Source organism: Dreissena polymorpha, chromosome 7 (genome assembly GCF_020536995.1).
Source record: "Dreissena polymorpha isolate Duluth1 chromosome 7, UMN_Dpol_1.0, whole genome shotgun sequence".
Lineage (NCBI taxonomy): Eukaryota > Metazoa > Mollusca > Bivalvia > Myida > Dreissenidae > Dreissena > Dreissena polymorpha.
The window spans coordinates 23,618,814-23,637,724 of record NC_068361.1 but is presented as its reverse complement, the minus strand read 5'-3'; the positions used below and the strand labels follow the sequence as shown (position 1 = coordinate 23,637,724).

The window sequence follows — 18,911 nt, the reverse complement described above, 5'->3', positions numbered from 1 at the left end:
CAGTGCATCTATCTTTACGTCGACAGATCCATATGGTACGCCAAATTTCGTATCATCTACCCAGAATTATTTTACAGGGGTGGAACAGCATTTTTCAAGGCCCACTTCGGTCAAGGCAGTTCGAGTATCCTTTTTGATGACGTGCAGTGTAACGGTACCGAAACATCTATAATGTCGTGTCGCCATTCCGGTGTTGAAAGTCATAACTGTAGGCACACGGAGGATGCCGGAGTTAAATGTATCCCTAAATGTGGTGAGTAGGGACCAATATGCAGACATTAAGAATCATTGCAAAACATCATTCTAGAACCTATGTATAGTGAAAATGCTGGAGTATATGCAGTCTGAAGAAAAAAGTATGTATTGTAATGAGTAATGACCAAAATATAGCCATGATTAATATTTAAAAACATTATTCTAGAACGTAAACAAAGTGAACATGCTGGAGTTATAATTAGCCCCCCCCCCCCAAAGCAAATAATGGAATGTCAGACTGAATTACAGTTTAGTAGTATATTTAGGTATCCGGCCACGTTTTCGTGACCAAAGTAAAGGATAAACATGCCCTTCACTATAATCAATACTTTTTGCAGGCAAACATCAATCTACAGGACAATACCCCTGGGAAGTGCGTGTGCAAATACAACGCGAGAAGGCAGTATCGATTTGTGGTGGAACCATCATTGATCAACGTTGGATTCTCAGCACAGCACATTGTTTTGCGTATGTTTGTTCATGGCTGTGACAATTCAATATCCATCTCCGATGTATGCAATAGCTACATAGCTTCCTAATAAAGATACTGTCGTTTTCAATAAACAATATGGTTTATTTATCCGGCTATGTGTGAACACATACCATAATTGAAAAAAACTTGTCAATAGGAGTTCATATGGGGAGTAAGTTTGGGATTTCGAACAGAAAATAAACGGCTCGCTGCTGCAGAGCAATACAATACAGAAAGAACACTCATATATAATTTGTTTGTTAAAACTCAATTCATTTCAGTGACCTAATAAATGAATAAATGTTTGTTTAACTAAAGGTATACATCCGTGTTTACTCTTTATACAGAGACAATGAGACGCTTGGTGCCGTAACAGGCGTCATTGTGCACGTTGGATCTCAAGACTTATTTCGACATTTAAGACCTGATCAGATAATATTCCATCCAAGCTTCAATTGTAAGTGCAGATAATATTTTGATCAAACTGTGTTTGTATAATGAAATGTTAAGATTTTTTTTAATGTTTAAAAAATTGCTTATTATGATTGCATTGGCGGATTGATTTTAAAATTATGTAGTAGATGAAGCCAACATGATTTCAAATCGGCGCACAAAAAATAAAACAGGAATTGCAAAATTGACATACCCGTGATGGAGAACTGATTTTGGTTCAATTTTGCCTCACCTTATGAAGAATCATTAACACGATTCAAGGTTAATTAAGACGAATTTATTTGGAATAAGTTTCATGTAATTGTGTCGATTCATTTTGCGGAAATTACAGAAATATATAAAAATGAATGGCATGAAGCTTAACTTTGTGGCATGTGTTATTTTAATCATTAACTAGTTTGTCAAATGTATCAAATAATGTTTGTCCTGGCCTTATAGCAACCAGTTATGATTATGACCTTGCACTCTTGCTGATGAATGATAAAATTGTCAATGAGGAAGTTCAGCCAGCCTGTTTGCCGGATGAAAGTATTCCTTACAATCTTACGGGGCTAAGATGCCACGTCTCTGGATGGGCATTTGACCATGGTATGTTTTTTGTGTATTACTATGCGTCAGTTAAAAAATATCGCTGTATATTTGGGAACGTCACTTACTGATCAGCGGAAATAAGTTAAACATTGTTGCATAGATATAACCTATTGTAAATAGTTCAATCATTATACTATTTCTTTTAAATTTGACAGGAATTTCGATGGTGCCATTAGGAGCTGAGGCAGCCATCATTGAAGTTGCACTATGCGTAAATTTTTACAAATGTGCTGCTGAGTTAGAGCATGGTGTTAACGATTGTAAAAAGGACTCTGCTGGATCACTGGTTTGTAACATCGGAGGCCTATTCTACTTAATAGGGGCTGCTTCATTTGGAAATGGATATAAATGTGGCGAAAAAGGGCATCCGGGTGTTTATACCAGGGTTACGACAATGCTTCCTTGGATTACAACGATGCAAAGGTAAGCATAAAATACGAGCGTTTTATGTGGATAAGTCACACGTATACAAAAATGGGTCATAATAAAGACCAATACTGTAATAATTATAGTAGCATGCGTTTTATTTATTTTGCAGTGATTTACTCGATAGTTCTTATCCTATTTTGATGATTATTTTTACGGTAAGATTAGATATTGAATATAAGCTGGTCGTGGACATATTGAATATTTCATTTCAAAGAACAGTTTCATATTCAATACCTCGTTTAACTATCAGTTATGTCATGGTATGGGTATGACTCTTTGTGACGATGTGATTGTGTTTTAAAAACAATTGTTATTTAACCTATATTTAAACAATATTGTCCAAAAAGTACAAGTAATGTCAATGGCATCACAATGCACTCACGGCATAGCACCAATCTGGTCTTAGAAAACATGTCAGTCGTTAAATAAATACCTTAGGCTAACTATCATTACTGCCTCTTAGTTAATCCAGTCTGATAAATATTTTACGTACAACCGATAGGTCATCGAACTCTACACGCTTGATTTGAACTACTTTTATTGGTATTTCTTAAACAGAGTGCTTGTATTGTATTAGGCTTTGTGCCTTAGATTTTTACCATGAAGGAAAAAGTTATTGGCATGAATATCTCGATGAACACAAAACCAAGAGAATGGTATGGTTCGTGATCGGCTAAGCGTGTGCTCAATGTTATGACGTTGCAACAATAAAATGTTCTCTACTGATCTACTTATCTTTAACAGATGTATGTCACCTGACAAGATTTGTAACCATGTGAAAGACTGCCCCGGCAATGAAGATGAAAAGGGATGTGGTAAGTTGTCATTTTATTTTTTTATAACATAATTATACAAATGCAGTCATAACCGTTTTAGTAAATTACAAATTCATATGGGTAAACAGCACTCGAAAAAGGACCAAATGTTTTTATTTACAGCGACATTGATTTTTCTAGACTGATCTTAACGATCTCAACACAAACAGATCGAAAATGGATTCACGAAAATAGATGATCACGATTAATAAAAGAAACACGATTGGACTTCTTTAAATAGCAGGCCAAAGAAATATATATGCGAATTTGATTCACGATTATATTCATTGACAAATATTCTAGAGTAATTAATTAACAAGATTTAATAACATTCATATAGACTACCTCCATACGAGTTTTGCATTCAAAATATCACCGACTCAATAATTTATCAATGAATCCAGACACTGGCGATGTGCAGTACCTCCGTGTCTGCATATATGCGATTATTTTCGTTAGTTTTCTATAACAAATAATGTCACGTACTCATCAACAGAAATAAGAATACTTAAATCAGTATGATAAGTGCACAATTGCTCATATAAGAAACGATTCAATTTAGACTGATGTTCTTTGCACGACACTCGCAGTTGACGTATTGACTCCAAACCGTTTCTACCACGATATAACATTATACAAAAATAAAGCATGATCACTTCGAGACCTGATTGTTTAAAGGCAGGTCCTAATTTTAAAATAAGACGTGACAATTACCGTTATTCAGGGGCCAATGTCTCGACAATGACTTCATGAAATATCTTACCGGTATAGCTTCATTTAACTACAGTATACAGTGAAACACAACAATACATCTAAAGAAACAAATGTTCTCCATTAGAAAATAATTTTATAAATAGTAATTTCGTGTGTACCATTATCTATTTATATGTATTTATCTTGTCTGTGTACACAAACACACAAATGTCGCAGAATTACAATAAACAACTATTTTGAGGGTGTGTGGACTCAATTATGTTACTTAGTTTTATGTTTTCACTTTGATGAGTTTCACCTGCTTGGATTGTTCTTTATAAATAAATGCAAATTTAGTTTACGCCTTAAATATTTTTAGGTTACACGGGTACTTTATGTGTTTGACGCCTTTCGAATAAACCCTTTTGTTATCTTTTAGTTTAAGCACATTTTAGCACGAACTAGTAAATATCAAGTTACAACTAAGACAGAGGTTACTAATGCAGAAATGTTATTTGCATATAAAACACGTTCATAATGTTTTTATGTTATAGGACTTTTTTATTATAAAGTAATTTATGAAGTTTATTAAATAAATAAAACAACACAACACAGTTTAGTTTATTATTTATTTAATAAACTTCATAAATTACTTTATAATAAAAATGACCTATAACACATTTACCTGAAATATATATTTATTAAAGATATTAAAAATCATTAATATATCAAAGATGTGGAATCTTTGAAAGTAAAGCATCGAATGACTATAGCAATCATTCGATGCACGAGATCGACATTGAACCGTTTTGTGCACGGTTAACGGGGGAGTGATCTGAGTATTAGTCAAATTATTCACGTGCAACTGTATGGATTTGGTGAACTGATCTTATCTTTACCTAGAGAAAAACGACTTAAACGACTAAATCGACTAAACAACTGACTAAATTTATATTCCCACAGAATACTCGTGATTTACCTTTTAAATTAACTTAATATAAAGACACTAATTAAACAATAAAACAACACAGCACAGTTAAGTTTAATATTTATTAAATAAACTTAATAAATTACTTTATAATAAAAAATGACCTATAACATATACCTTCCTCCGATTTTGATGTCGTCCTCGACAAATGCTTCAATGAAATTGAAAACAAAACTCGCGGAATAATCATTTATAAATTACGAACGAGTGTATTCATCGAAGAAGGATAATGCACATTCGGTGCGTCGAAAATGCAACTCCGATCTTATAAATAACACAGCAACTTGAGACAATAATCCATAATATGTTTATACTTATATCACACACATAATTTACAATAGCATATTTCAAAATCAGAAAACATACTGAAATACATCTTTCAATGCTATTTAAAATATATTCAACTTATTGTCATGATTGACAGGCGATTATTGATTTTTACACAATTTAATCTCCTGTGCGCATCCACGCTGGCTTTTTTGTAGCGCGCTTTGTTCTGCGCGGTAATTATCCTGGCTCTCCCGGCTTCCGCTTATGTGGTGGAACATACACCGACCTCGCCGTACTGCTTGATGACGACAGTACCGATTTCGAGGTATCGGACTCTGCAACCGATGTCTCATGCGTGTATGAAATTTCCGTTTCAGACGTTGAAGTGACGTCTAGCGGTAGTTGGCGGACTGGTAACAAATGGTTCCGGTGAATTGTTTTGACGATGGCTTTGTCACCCTCACGCTGAATACGGCCATTGTCGCCGGGTGGTGAAAAGTGTGCATTCAGTCCGGGACTCGAACCCGGGACACCTCGCTTAGAGGGCGAGTGTTCTCCCGATTGAGCTAACCAGGCCGCCACACATCTTTCAACCAATCCCTCTTAAGTTCGGTACCGTGACATTCTCCCCTGCCAAGTTGGAATTCGTCCTCGAATTCGAGTCACAGGGAACAGTGAATTACTGATCCCGACGAACCCACGGGCAGGTTCTATGGAGAACTGCAAGCGTTTGCAAGCGCCACGGGCCCCACGTTGGGCGCCATTGTCGCCGGGTGGTGCAAAGTTTGAAGCCAGTCCGGGACTCGAACCCGGGACACCTTTCTTACAGGGCGAGTGCACATCTTTCCACCAATCCCGCTTAAGTTCGGTACCGTGACATTTAGCACATACACGTTTATAGACAAAACATGAATGTCATAGGTTACATTTATTTGAAAAAATTACCCGACTTTTGGTTACCGGAATTCCCATCTAATTGTTTGTGTTTATTCAATAGGTTAACTTAAATGAAATTAGGGGCGATCGTTTAACTTGACATTTATACAATTATGGTATAAAATGTTATGTTTTTAAAATAAACACATTAGTTATGTCCATAAAAGTCACGCTATAATATGTGGCTTTGTTGCGACAATTTACTGTAGTTTGTATTTTACCCTGCTTTTACACATTATCCAATTCATAAAATTAAATGTATTTATTATCGGTGTATGATTGAATAAAGTTGTTATACAGGTTTTGAAGGTGCGCATGTTCAATGATGCGGAAATCAAGATTTCCTCGTGCATAGATTTGTAGGTTTGTTCATTCGACAGGCAAGCAGGGTAGAGCGTTGACGTGCTTTAAATTGTTTTATTTGTTAATGCTATGTTTTGTTTAAAGGCTAATATTATGTTTTATGTGTTTCAGTGAGTGTTAAGAGAGTAGAAGGATGACTTGAGATAGAAAGAGGCATTGGTTCCGGACATTAACGAGTATACTTGTTATACTCTATTTTTCACAGTTCTATGTATAATGACACTTATTTGCCAATCATACTTTATGGCAATGTTTTTTTTTTGGAACCAGGGATTGTGCGTGTGTTTTCAAGAAATAAATTACCCTGCTTGTCATGACACCTAAACAAATGTGTTTGTTTTTATTATAAATGGTTAGATGATAAATAATTTATGTTTGTCATAAAATGAAATGGAATATAAAACATAAGTACATTTAACTGTGAAACACTTAGCGAACATTATTTTGCTTTAAATTTAATAGAACATTTCGCCCACTGAAAAATATAATTCATAGTCAAGCAATCTAAACTTTCACCTCGTCACCATCGTTCTCGCTTCGTTTTATCAATGGAGAAACCACACTCACAACTAGATATCGGAAATATGAAAGGATCTATTAAGGTTGACATAAACTTCCGTGTTGTTATATTTGTTATAGACATATGTTATGAAGAACGGATTTCGAGGTTTGAGAAAGACAAAATTTTAATCAAAGCGTGGAGAGGTTTAAAAGATGGTCGTCGCAAGAGGAGCTGTAGAAAACTATTCACGTTTAATCGGTCAATCATTAACGAAACAAAGAATGTTACCAACACGAAGTATGCTATGACAGACAAGCGTATCTGTATGATGTTACATTTAAACAAATACTTCAGCAATCACTGATAGCTAGTTATACCCAACATACTACTTTGCAGTCAATCGATTCAGAGTTTTTACTTTTGACTTTCAAGTATCACCTTTAAGTTGGCAGTGTTGTTTGTTTCCGCTATATGTCTTGGCCAGTTTAACATTTGTAATAAAATATAGAATTTTGTGGGTTAGTTATTGGGAATTGTATTTCTAAAGCCGGTCAAGATAATAAGTGAATGCCTGCGAATAATTGTTTTGACTCAAATGTGTATTCGTGACCTTGATAGTTTCAGAAAACCGACACGTTTTTATTTATTGAAAAACAGTCTTATTCTCCTTTATGCTTTGCACAAGAAAATTTAACGAAGGGTTAGTACTTAAATAAATTTAAAATTAATATCATGGTTATTGTACTCCGCACATCCGTTAAAGTCCTATAACATAACATGAAATATTATTTGATTCCCTTTAATATTTTTGCGATTTGATCTTTATAATAAAAAACGCTATGTAATTGAACTCTATAAAAGCAATATACAAAAACAATAACTCCAAACAATACAGAATAGAAAGTTATAGCGCTTCCACTCTGCAGTTACTCAGTATGTTTTCTGTAAATTTATAAAGGCACGTCTATTTTAATATTTTCAATTATAATGGCAATACAATATTGAAAGAGTTGTATTTACATTTTATTCTACACTTCTTTCTACAACGGTTTGTCAATGTAAGACGCTTTATTGTGTTGCATTAAATACTGTTTGAGTTATACTTTGCAAAAGAAAATTGCAGTAATTAATAACGCAATTACTCTAAATGACCTATATCAATACAAGAAGTTTAATTTCGATCATTTTATACTTAAATATGTGTATGATTTGCAGGTAAAACAATCGTAGAGTAGCAACTCCGGAAAATCTGAAGAGCGAGTGTTCGTCCTAAAACTGTTTTTTGTTATCTTGAAGTAATCTACAATTACATGAAAGTTCCTTTGAATACATTGTATGTATGTATTTATTTTGACCTTGCGGTCAAGGATAACCCATGAAAGTGCAAGCACTTATTTCCAATGGGGTCCTTCGGTTTTGCTGAAGAGACAGCAAGCAGAAGAGACAGTATTGGGATACAAGGAATCCGGGTGCGATACCCTAGCTCTTTGCGAATAGATACCTTGGTTCTTTTACGTGCTCAGTGTATAGCCCCGATACACGCGAGAATTACCTGAGTTTCATACCAGTACATCTCTAGTTGGGTGGGAAACACTTAAAGCATTTCTGAAATTTCCATTGCCCCGGCCGGGATTTGAACCGGGGACCTCTGGAACGGGTAGACCAGAGTGTTACCACTCGACCACCGCACCAGACGAAAAGTTAAGTTCTTGTAGATTTATGCTCCACACAAGAAACGGATTAATACAAAATTCGCAAAGGGCAATATCCCCAAAGATAATGATAACAGAGTCGTTTTCTTGTACTCTGAGCTTCAACTCAATGTCATTGATCAATTTACTAATATAATTTAACATTTTCATACTAAGGGAGTTGTGCTCGTCACGAAAAAAAAGATTAAACGACATTAACCTAACTTCGTTACTCTTGAACAGTAGTATGGCTCTTTTCCATTGTCCTCTTTAAACCTTCTATCATTATATAAAGTATCAACTCAATCACTTAAATCGCTTCAATAGAACCAGAGTTATGTTATGCTCTAAATGAGACGACACACTGACTGAAGATGTGATTAGTAAAGACCTACCATTTGGGACCTTATAATTCTGTTAAAGCTTTACCAGAAACCATTTTGTACGACCTGGACCTAAATGATAGCCATATGGCCTTTTTCGTGACACGGCGATTAATACAGTTCCATATGTGTTGCTTTACCAATTAACTGTCAAGTTAAACAGTGGATGAACCCTATGACGACAAAAGAAGATTTCATCTTTGTATGACTTACATTCTTAATATTGATGACTAAGCTGGTGCATGAAGTTTACCTAAACCTGTTTGTTTACCGTAATATTTTTAAAACTGGCTTATATGAGTTTGGGCACATTCAAACAAAAATCAATGAATTTCATCAAACATAGTTGATCCTTAATTCTTATATCACTGTTTAAGATTTGCGAATACCGGCTTTGCAATAATAAAACAGAAGTGAACATCAGCGGTAGTTCAATGGGATTTAAAGCAAATACACATATATTTGATAAATATGCCTTACAATTATATATATATATATATATATATATATATATATATATATATATATATATATATATATATATATATTTATTATTTACTTACATGTAAAACTAAGGTTGAGTTGCTCACAGCCTGAAAATTGTCAAATCAGGTTAAAGTGATTGTATTTCATCCACCCGCCATAACACACGTGCGTCAATATTTCTTTTCGTTGTCAATGTTCTCTCTTAATTATTTTCATTTTTCAAATAAAACATTTATTGCGTTCAATGGCATTATTTTCTGCCATATATCAGCCTCTTAAACCTGTAGAAAAGAAAAATAGATGAAAACAAGGAAGGACTATCTACAGCTATATGTATAAAGTAATAATAGTAAGAAAACAAACTATAAATGTTTCTTTTCGGTTATTTGTGAGAATGCCCTTTAATGCGAAGTTTGTGAAAATGTTATTATAATAAAGAGGAATATAGGGTGAAATCAAATAACAGGTGCATATCCATGTATTTGAATATATATAGAATACAGACAATAGACAAATCCCATTTAATCACTTTTCAACCATAAAACCATTGATGTAATTGACTAGTTTGACACAATTGACTTATTGCGGCCACATTGTTTTATCCATAAGCCAACATTCGAGCTACACGACTGAAAAGCAGAATACATTTAGCCTTTGTGAATGTGCCCATTCACCGCACAAAACTACCACCAATTGAATAAATGTAATTTAACATGTATTTTCTATACTATAAATCCCTGAAAGAGTTCAGTTATATGCGATTGACAAAATGTATTTCCGTAGCACAAAAAGCAAAGAAAAATCCGAAATCCAAGCACTTCACATGCGATGTTCTCGAATTGAACGCTATCATTTATCAATTCGCGAATTGCAAACGTGCTTGTATAAACCTACTGTATTGTACATGTGTTTGTTTAAAAAAGGTCTTATGAATAGACAAAAATACATTAATTCAAGCAAGCATTCACCTCTCTAGTTTTTTATTTGCTTTATGCTTGACGTTTTATTTATGTTCGAACCCGTTACCCCACTATGTTTATATGTACCTTACGCTAGAAAAAAAGGTACCCTCTGATTGGTCAGTACGCCTTGAACAAGGCTTGTAGTGTTTTTTTTTTACTATCTATTTTAGTCATCACGCCCAGTATGCACATATGAAGGGGGACTATTAGCTGATAAAAGGAACTGCACATATATTTATAATAAAAGTGTTAATACAAGACGTATGCAAACAGTAATGAAAACAAATTAGTAAAATTAACAAAGTGATTTTTTCTGTAATTAACAGACACTGTGTAATGAATGCTCTTTAATAAGTAAGAGAATTAAGTTTGAAATCAGAATGTGTTGTTTTTGTGTTACAGCGTTCCATGTAATACATAGAGATTAAGGCAGTAAGCAAAATAGCCCGATTTCAAAAGGATTTGTAAGGAAAGCTTATAGTTTTTCAATGATCATCATTATATCTAGACATATTGCTCCGTATGTGCGGCTATATTGTTGTTGGAGTTGTTTTATCTGAAGTGTAAGCTTGAGTTAAAGTATGAAGTAAAATGCCATCTCGTACACTGCTTGCTGAAAATAGGTACGGTAGTACATGTTCATTATTGATTATTAATTTAGAACTTTTTCCAGATCGCAGTTGTACAGATTGAATTGATTATTCAATATAATTTTACCATTAAATACTAACAATATATTGTGAAATGCATTTTCAAGTAAATACTTAATATGGAGTAGTCTAATATTACATGTTGATCTTCAACAAGTGGTTACTTAATTTATAAAGCAATTAGGATAAAAGCCCAATTTGTACTTTGATACAAGATAGAAATGACTGGAGAATAACACATAAATAGCAATGTCAGAATGTACTAAGAGTCTTTAACAAACACTTTTCAGAGAAATGCATTTGATGTTTGCTAATTATACTAAATTGTTTGTAAATAGATGTTTTGTTCAATATTTAAATGGCATGGTATTTGAACTGGTACTCCAGCTTAAGACCCTATTAGTGTGGAACGTTTGCAATAATTGGAGTATTAAAAAACAATCGTCTCTCCTATGCAGGCATATGCGAAAATATATACCCTTGTATATGTATTGGGAATAAGAAAATTTTACCACAACAATCACCACCACAATAACAACATTGGGATTTGGGTTCTATACTGATGAGTTGTGTCAAGTTACATAGAAACCTTGTTTGGGATTACACAACTACTAAAATTATAATTGAGCGTGGTTTTATGGCGTTTTCCAGTTGGTTTGTTTGTTGTTTTGAAGTCTCTTTTAGTCTCGAGGTATGCACTTAACAACTTTGTTGAAATAAAACAAGTACACATTCTGTCTTTAAATGTGACCTTGATATTTACCATGAACCATAAAAGTTTACGATATATATTAAATATGTTCATTATTGGAAAAATAATTTAAATAATAACTGATTTTTTAATGTGGAATTATATTTAAACATTAATTAAAATCCACTGTCATGTAAAAAATACACAGGAGAAACACACATTTATCAACTTTAACCTTAAATTTGATATGGACTGATCATTAATGAGCATTCCATTTCTATGCGACATTATAGTCTGGAATATGGAACGCAAATCTGAAGTTATATCACAATACCTTCTTCAAAGCACGTCAAAGTTACAATGTGCCTATTACGATTTGATATGGTACCCTGACTTATGACTTGGAAGCATAATTGACACATCTTTTTGTTAAGATAATAATAATACGAATTTGCATTTTAATCTTCCCATGAATGTAAAAGTAACGGAGAATATGAAAAATACGAACATTAAAAGTAAAGTTTTTTGTTTCTTGAATATATTTATCAGATATTGAATTTAAAATTGGCTCAATAAAACAGTATCATGTGCTATTGGGTCAATCATAAATAGTATTGTTTTGCACTATACACATTCACAATTTGTAGAAGAAACAGTTAGAGAGACGGCGGCATCAATATTTGTATGGGCCTGCTACTTATCCGACCGATGGATAACCTAATTCCCATCTAATCCGCATCACAATGAAATATTAATGAATAAACTGCCTGTTTTGTGTTTTTGACTGATGTAAACTTAAATTTAATTAGCCATTATATACGTTCCGTGATAACGACACAGTTATGCTCTAAAATAATGTTTAACTAGCAAAATAATGATGTCAATCCTTGCTTTGTTGTCAAAAGTCGCAAGTTTACTTATGTTGAATTATAACTAAATAATGGACCAAACTCAAAGTAAACAATCTAGTCGATACATGTTTGACACGTTTAATGACACAATATCATTTTTTTTTAATTTATTTAATCATTTTTAACCACTGAACATCATGATGCCTATATAGGCAATACCAGTTTTCACATCGTCAGCCTCGTTTCTCGAGTAGTTGTATGAAGGGAGTCAATTTTAACAGTATCGATTATGTAAATCGGACGTATCAACTATACCATTTGCGTTGATTTCTCAGAGTAACCTGTTTCAGGTTTTTATTTTTCAAAATTTGTATTAGGACAAACCAGAAATTAATACATGTAAAATTATTCTCCTGAACAAGATCCACAGCTATTGATGAACCATTCTTAAAAAGATATAACGTTGATGATCTGAAATATTTACTATACTATGCTCTATTTTTTTGTAAAAAGAAGGGATGTAGTTGACACGTGTGCGTTTTAATTCCCTTTTATTATTGTTTAATTTGAATGTTAATGCAATTATGTTAAATTTGATTTACACTTATATGTATCATGAATACTGCTTGGCCAAGTGTGAGGTTGATAGCCCTAAAACCGGTTTAAACCCCCAGTGCTTTGCATTGAGCGTTCCAAGGCGGTGACCCCAACTTTATTCTAATATGTGTGTTATGTTGTTCTTAAATGTGTGTTATATTGATTCGTATTGTGCCGTTCTGTTTAAATCAAGGACCACAAACTTATGTATATAGGAATAGAAATACAATACTGCTGGGGCAGCTGTAGTTTCTCTTCGTTAGATTGTAGTCATCTTATTGTCTTTTATACATGGAAAGTGGTCAAGTGCGTACACACAACGAATCAGTACGAAGATACAACACTAAACTTAAAAACGTTATTAAAGCTATATTTATCGCCCACGACGCTCCGAACTTCAAAGATTTGATCATTAAAAAGACAATGTAAAACTATAATTAACCTAAAGGATTTGCCAATCAAACAGCAATATGAAAGACTGAATTCAGTCGGTTGCAAATTAAGAACTCAATGATTTAATATTCAGCATATCATAAGAAGTAAAATATTGAAAAGGAACGACGAAATAACTATACGGTATATACTGCTAACGTTTGCATTCATGCTTTAGTAAAAGAGGCGAGAGTACAGTTGGTTAATGGTCCTAATAAAAGATCTGGACGTGTAGAAATTATTATCGGTACTGAACGAGGTACTGTGTGTGACGATAATTGGGACGACAACGACGCCAAAGTCATCTGCAAAATGCTCGGATATGAGTGAGTTTAATGTATATATTTCAGCTAAGTGTTGGCTGGATATGTGTAATGCCTTCTATCTAAAATCGATCGCTTACGTACAATTATATAAACATTAGATGTTAGGTACTTCGATAATGATACAATTATAATGATGCATACCCTTTTTGCAGTGGTGGGAAAGCGCTGAATGAATCCCACTTTGGTCAAGGCAGTTCGAGTATTCTTCTGGATGAGGTACATTGTGACGAAACCGAATCATCCATCATGGCATGTCGCCATTCTGGTCTTAGATTTCATAACTGTGGGCACCATGAAGATGCATCAGTTGTATGCAGCTCAAAATGTGGTGAGTAGCTGTCAAGCGATCGCCACGATGAATCGTTGTAAAATGTCATTCAAGTACATATGTAATAAAGATGCTGGCGTTTTATGCAGCCAGAAGGAGGCAATTATGAAATGTTGTTAGTCATCACCTCGCTAAACCAATTTACTGGTTACACATTTTCAGCTAGCATATCAATGAAGTAAGCAATTATTTTGTTAACGACAATCGGCGTAAAGGTGTTGATTGTTGCTCATTAATATTATGCAATGGACCACTATTGTTTATATTGTGACTACTCGGGTCTAGAATGTTTAATCCATACTAAGGTAAAATCGATTTCTTTTGGATTGTACACGTTCTGGACTGGATAAAACACTATAATGAGATAATCTTTACCAGTATTATTATCTGTAGTGTGAAGAAACGTTACATGAAACCATGTTTGCAAAAGTTAAACATTAATATTCAAAACAACAATAAGATAGTATTAACGTAAATGATGCAAAAATAATAACTTAATTATAAATTCAAAATGCATTCACATTCGCGTTAACAATATCCTTCTGATGCTAAATTACCATCAATAGTAGACACTTAGGAGAGTGTTATACTTGGACGCACATATTATTTACTGGAATACATATAAATATTGTTATGTTTTTTTCTAGTTAAACAAGCAAGACATTGCACAATTCCACTGCAAATAATTTTTTAAGCTGCACCATTACCGCAGTAAATCTGGCTCGATAGAAGAATAAATAAAAACAACGTTTTGTTCGTCTAAAACATAAATAAATATTGGTGTTTTAGGTCATCGACCTATGGAACATTATTTAAGAAAGAAACGTATAGTTGGAGGGGAAAATGCAGAAAAGGGCTTCTATTCATGGCATGCTGGAGTTCGAACACGAAGCAGGAGATCATCGCATTTGTGTGGAGGAATAATTTTGAACGACCGTTGGATCCTAAGCGCAGCAAACTGTTTTTGGTATGTTTGCATTTGCATTTATAAATATGTTATTGTTACGTTGAAGATCGTTTTGCATAAATGTAACATCATGGTAGTGTTCTTTCCACATTGCCAGAACAGCTAAATGTCTTAATTTAAAAGGTCATAATAAATATGAAAACGTTATTTGTGTTAACGTGTTCATCAATAATAGTTCATTTAAGAATATATTAATATTAACAAACAAAAACATTTAAGGAACATAGGCAAGGATGACATTATGGTTTATACCGGTGACCACGACCTTTTGGAAAATGATACCTTTGAAGAACAGTTTGAGATGGAGCACCTTATTAAACATCCTAATTATACATGTGAGTATGGTGTTTCGTAGTGACACGAATATCACAGTTAAATTCTTGCTCTATTTGTATGTAATTATGCATAATGTTATATCAAAATATGATATAGCTGGTAATTATAAACATTTTTCGGAATCTTTTGAATGGCGCGTTTAAAGATTAAGTGTTGCCAGCCATATGCTTAGGTCTGCTTAAACATAAATATGATTGAATTTAATATTTCATTGACATTAATCTTAAAGGTCATTTTTTTCGCCACCGCATCAATTCACCATATCGACATTAGCATGGCGAGTTGTAACTTATTCAGTTATATTTATATAATATGTAACCTACATTTGTTCATTTAGGTTTGAACTTGTCTGCGTTGTTTCGATGTAACTAGTTCTTTTACCATATTTAGATCCTTCCTCTGATTTTGACATTGCCCTGATGAATGTGAAACTAAACAATGGGTATGGCATACAGTTTAATGATGAAGTACAGCCAGCCTGTCTGCCGGATGCTAGCATGTATTACGAGACTGGGCTCACATGCCACATCTCTGGATGGGGTGAAACGTCCTTTATAGGTTCCAAAGGAACATCTACGATGAAATATAGTTGTCTAGTGATCGAATAGGAATGAGACTAATGCGTTTATAGATTCTTGATATCTTTACTTTAGGTATATATCAATGACAACTAACGACAACATAATGGTAACGTTGGGCTCATGGGACGTTCCGCGTAAATATTATTGTTTCTTACAATATTTTTTAGAAACAGCAATACAAAACTACATCAAAAATGCATGTAACGCATCATGAATTAAAAGCATTAGATAAATATTTTATTATATTGAGATACCTTTATGAATGATTTTCTAAACGTATGATCAGATTTTATATGATTAGTTTATAAAGTGTTTAGATATTTATTAAACATACCCATATCCAACTAATGGGCATCGGAAAAACATTATAAGGCATATATTAATCAAGGTATCGCGTAATATATTTATTTTTTCATTATATCCATATACAAAACAAAAGCCCCCGCCGTTTGTGGCATGTTGTCAACGGAATATTTTTTGCCCGCACAAAAACATCTAAATATAATTATGATGACTTATTTATATACACTTTTTTATTTTCTATTTTACAATAATGTACATTTACATTGTTTTATGTATCGGTAATAGTATACTATACGTGATGACTTGCCTGCGTACACCACAGGACACACAATATGTCTATTAATAAAAAGCATTTAACTGATAAAAACGCAGAATATTATTTATTATTTTCTCATCTTTTAAGTGTACTGTGAACATTTGTAACGCCATTGTTTACGTATTTGTGTAATCGTCTCCATTGTTATAAAATATGGATGTGAAGTCACGTATTAATTGACATAACAATTAACCCTGAATGTGCGTCCATCCTTGAAACACATGCATAATTATTGTGTCGTTTGATTGTTGTTGTTGTTGCTTTTGTTTTGTTTTGTTCACGCTTGCATCGACCCAATAATTGTACTGATGGTCTTATTATTCATTTACACGTGCAATTATTTATTTGGATATTGTTTTTGTTTTCAACGCCATTTATATGTAGCAAATATATAATGGTTAATATACAATAACGAGTTAGGAGCATTTAATCAAGCCAGAAATAAAAGAACAAACTATTGAGGCATGCGTTGTATAGCAAATGTTTAGAATAATATTACAAATATAATATAAATTAAATAAATATATTCTTATATACATATAAATATACGTTATAAATTTCAAAAATTCGATGCGCAGGTCAGACTGTGCTTAGCGCAGCAGAAGTTCGTTTAATTGATGATGATGACTGCAAAAGAACATACGGTACAGAGATAACTCCGAACATGGTGTGTGCCGGTTATATGGAAGGAGGCATCGATGCATGTGCTGGAGACTCAGGCGGACCTCTGGTGTGCAGCGTTGAGGGTCTTTACTACGTGATGGGCGTAATATCATGGGGAACAGGATGTGCTTTACCAGGATACCCAACTGTCTATGCAAAGGTGGCGGCTTTTCAGTCCTGGATTGAGACCACGATTGCGTCGTATCCATAAATAAAAAAACGTCTTCTGCAAAGTGGCTGTACAGCATTAGTTCTATTTGAAGACAGAATGTTCATATTGTAACAAATATGAATTAGGTGATTGCAGAAGCTTATTTCAGTGTTTTCTTAATTGTGTCCATTGCCGAAAGTACTCGTAGTACAGATATATGTTCATATGTTCCAGATAGGAAGCCATTGGCTTATTTTCTTGTGGCATACAAATTATTCTTTACATGTTTGTAAATGTAAGGGCTATTAAAACATTTATTATCATCCTCACGCTTTTTAAAGCGTGGGGATATTGCGGTTATCTCCGCCGTCCGTCCGTCCGTCCTGGCCACTTTCTTCTCCTACACTATTACGACTAGAACCTTGAAACTTACACACATGGTAGCTATGAGCATATATGCGACCCTGCACTATTTGCAATTTTGATCTGACCCCTGGGTCAAAAGTTATGGGGTTTGCGGTGGGGCCGGTTCAGAGATTTTCACTCATTTTGCTAACAACATGCGGCGAACTTTTTACCCAGGAGTCAGATCAAAATTCCAAATAGTGTACCGTCGCACCTATGAAGGCGCCCCGCCCACATAGACCACGCCCACCCACAATTTTTTGTTAACATAACTTCTTCATTTATTCACCAAACATGCGGCGTGGGGATACGCGTCGGCCGCGGCCGCACCCTTTCTAGTTTTAATCTAGTTTGATGCTCTTTTTTAATAAGAAACAAATCTTATGAATCGTCATCGCATGTGACGTGTATGAACGAAGGGCGTAAATTCCTTTATGCTATATGTGTATGTTCCCACCCGAATTCAACGAGAATAAAACCCATACAATTAATTATCTAGAAAATAATGTAATCATGATACTCGCCTATATTCATATTCACACAGAACTAAACTATCATCGACTAATTCTAATTAACAATGAATTCATAATATATATTACAATATGCATTATGGGCGTCCGAAATGATTCAGAATATATCAAATATGTTAAAAGTACAATTAATTATAGAACGTTCAATTTGGTAAGACATGTTACCAACAAAGAATACAGATACAGATAAACGGATACAACTTTTCCGTATACGAACAATCCTCATTGATATGTATTCCCATGCAACAAAAATAGTTTTGTAAGACATCCCGGTTGTTGTCATCCCAAACACATTTCATTATGATAATGTAAAATACATCGCCTCGCAAATGTGTCAGGTCGTCAAGAATATTTTAGTGGAAAGGGAAAGTTTTACAGTTGTTGCAGTCCCGAAAAGGCAACAGTGCAACATGTAAACTATTGGTATTCTAAGAATATTTAAGTTGTGTTTTTTCTTCATATGGTTTGTACGTTCGAACGCAACTTACCTACGTA

The 18,911-nt window shown here is 33.9% G+C and overlaps 1 protein-coding gene across 1 annotated transcript; it reads left to right on the top strand.

Moving 5' to 3' along the window:
* Positions 1-83: 83 nt before the first annotated feature.
* On the top strand, positions 84-18,683 carry LOC127839533 (neurotrypsin-like). The gene is made up of 11 exons (XM_052367924.1): positions 84-253; positions 594-723; positions 1,075-1,184; positions 1,619-1,768; positions 1,927-2,194; positions 2,945-3,015; positions 13,695-13,836; positions 13,989-14,164; positions 14,954-15,131; positions 15,351-15,466; positions 17,246-18,683. The coding sequence occupies exons 1-11, from the start codon at positions 172-174 to the stop codon at positions 17,539-17,541; spliced, it is 1,719 nt and encodes a 572-aa protein (XP_052223884.1). The 5' UTR covers positions 84-171; the 3' UTR covers positions 17,542-18,683.
* The last annotated feature ends 228 nt before the right edge of the window (positions 18,684-18,911 follow it).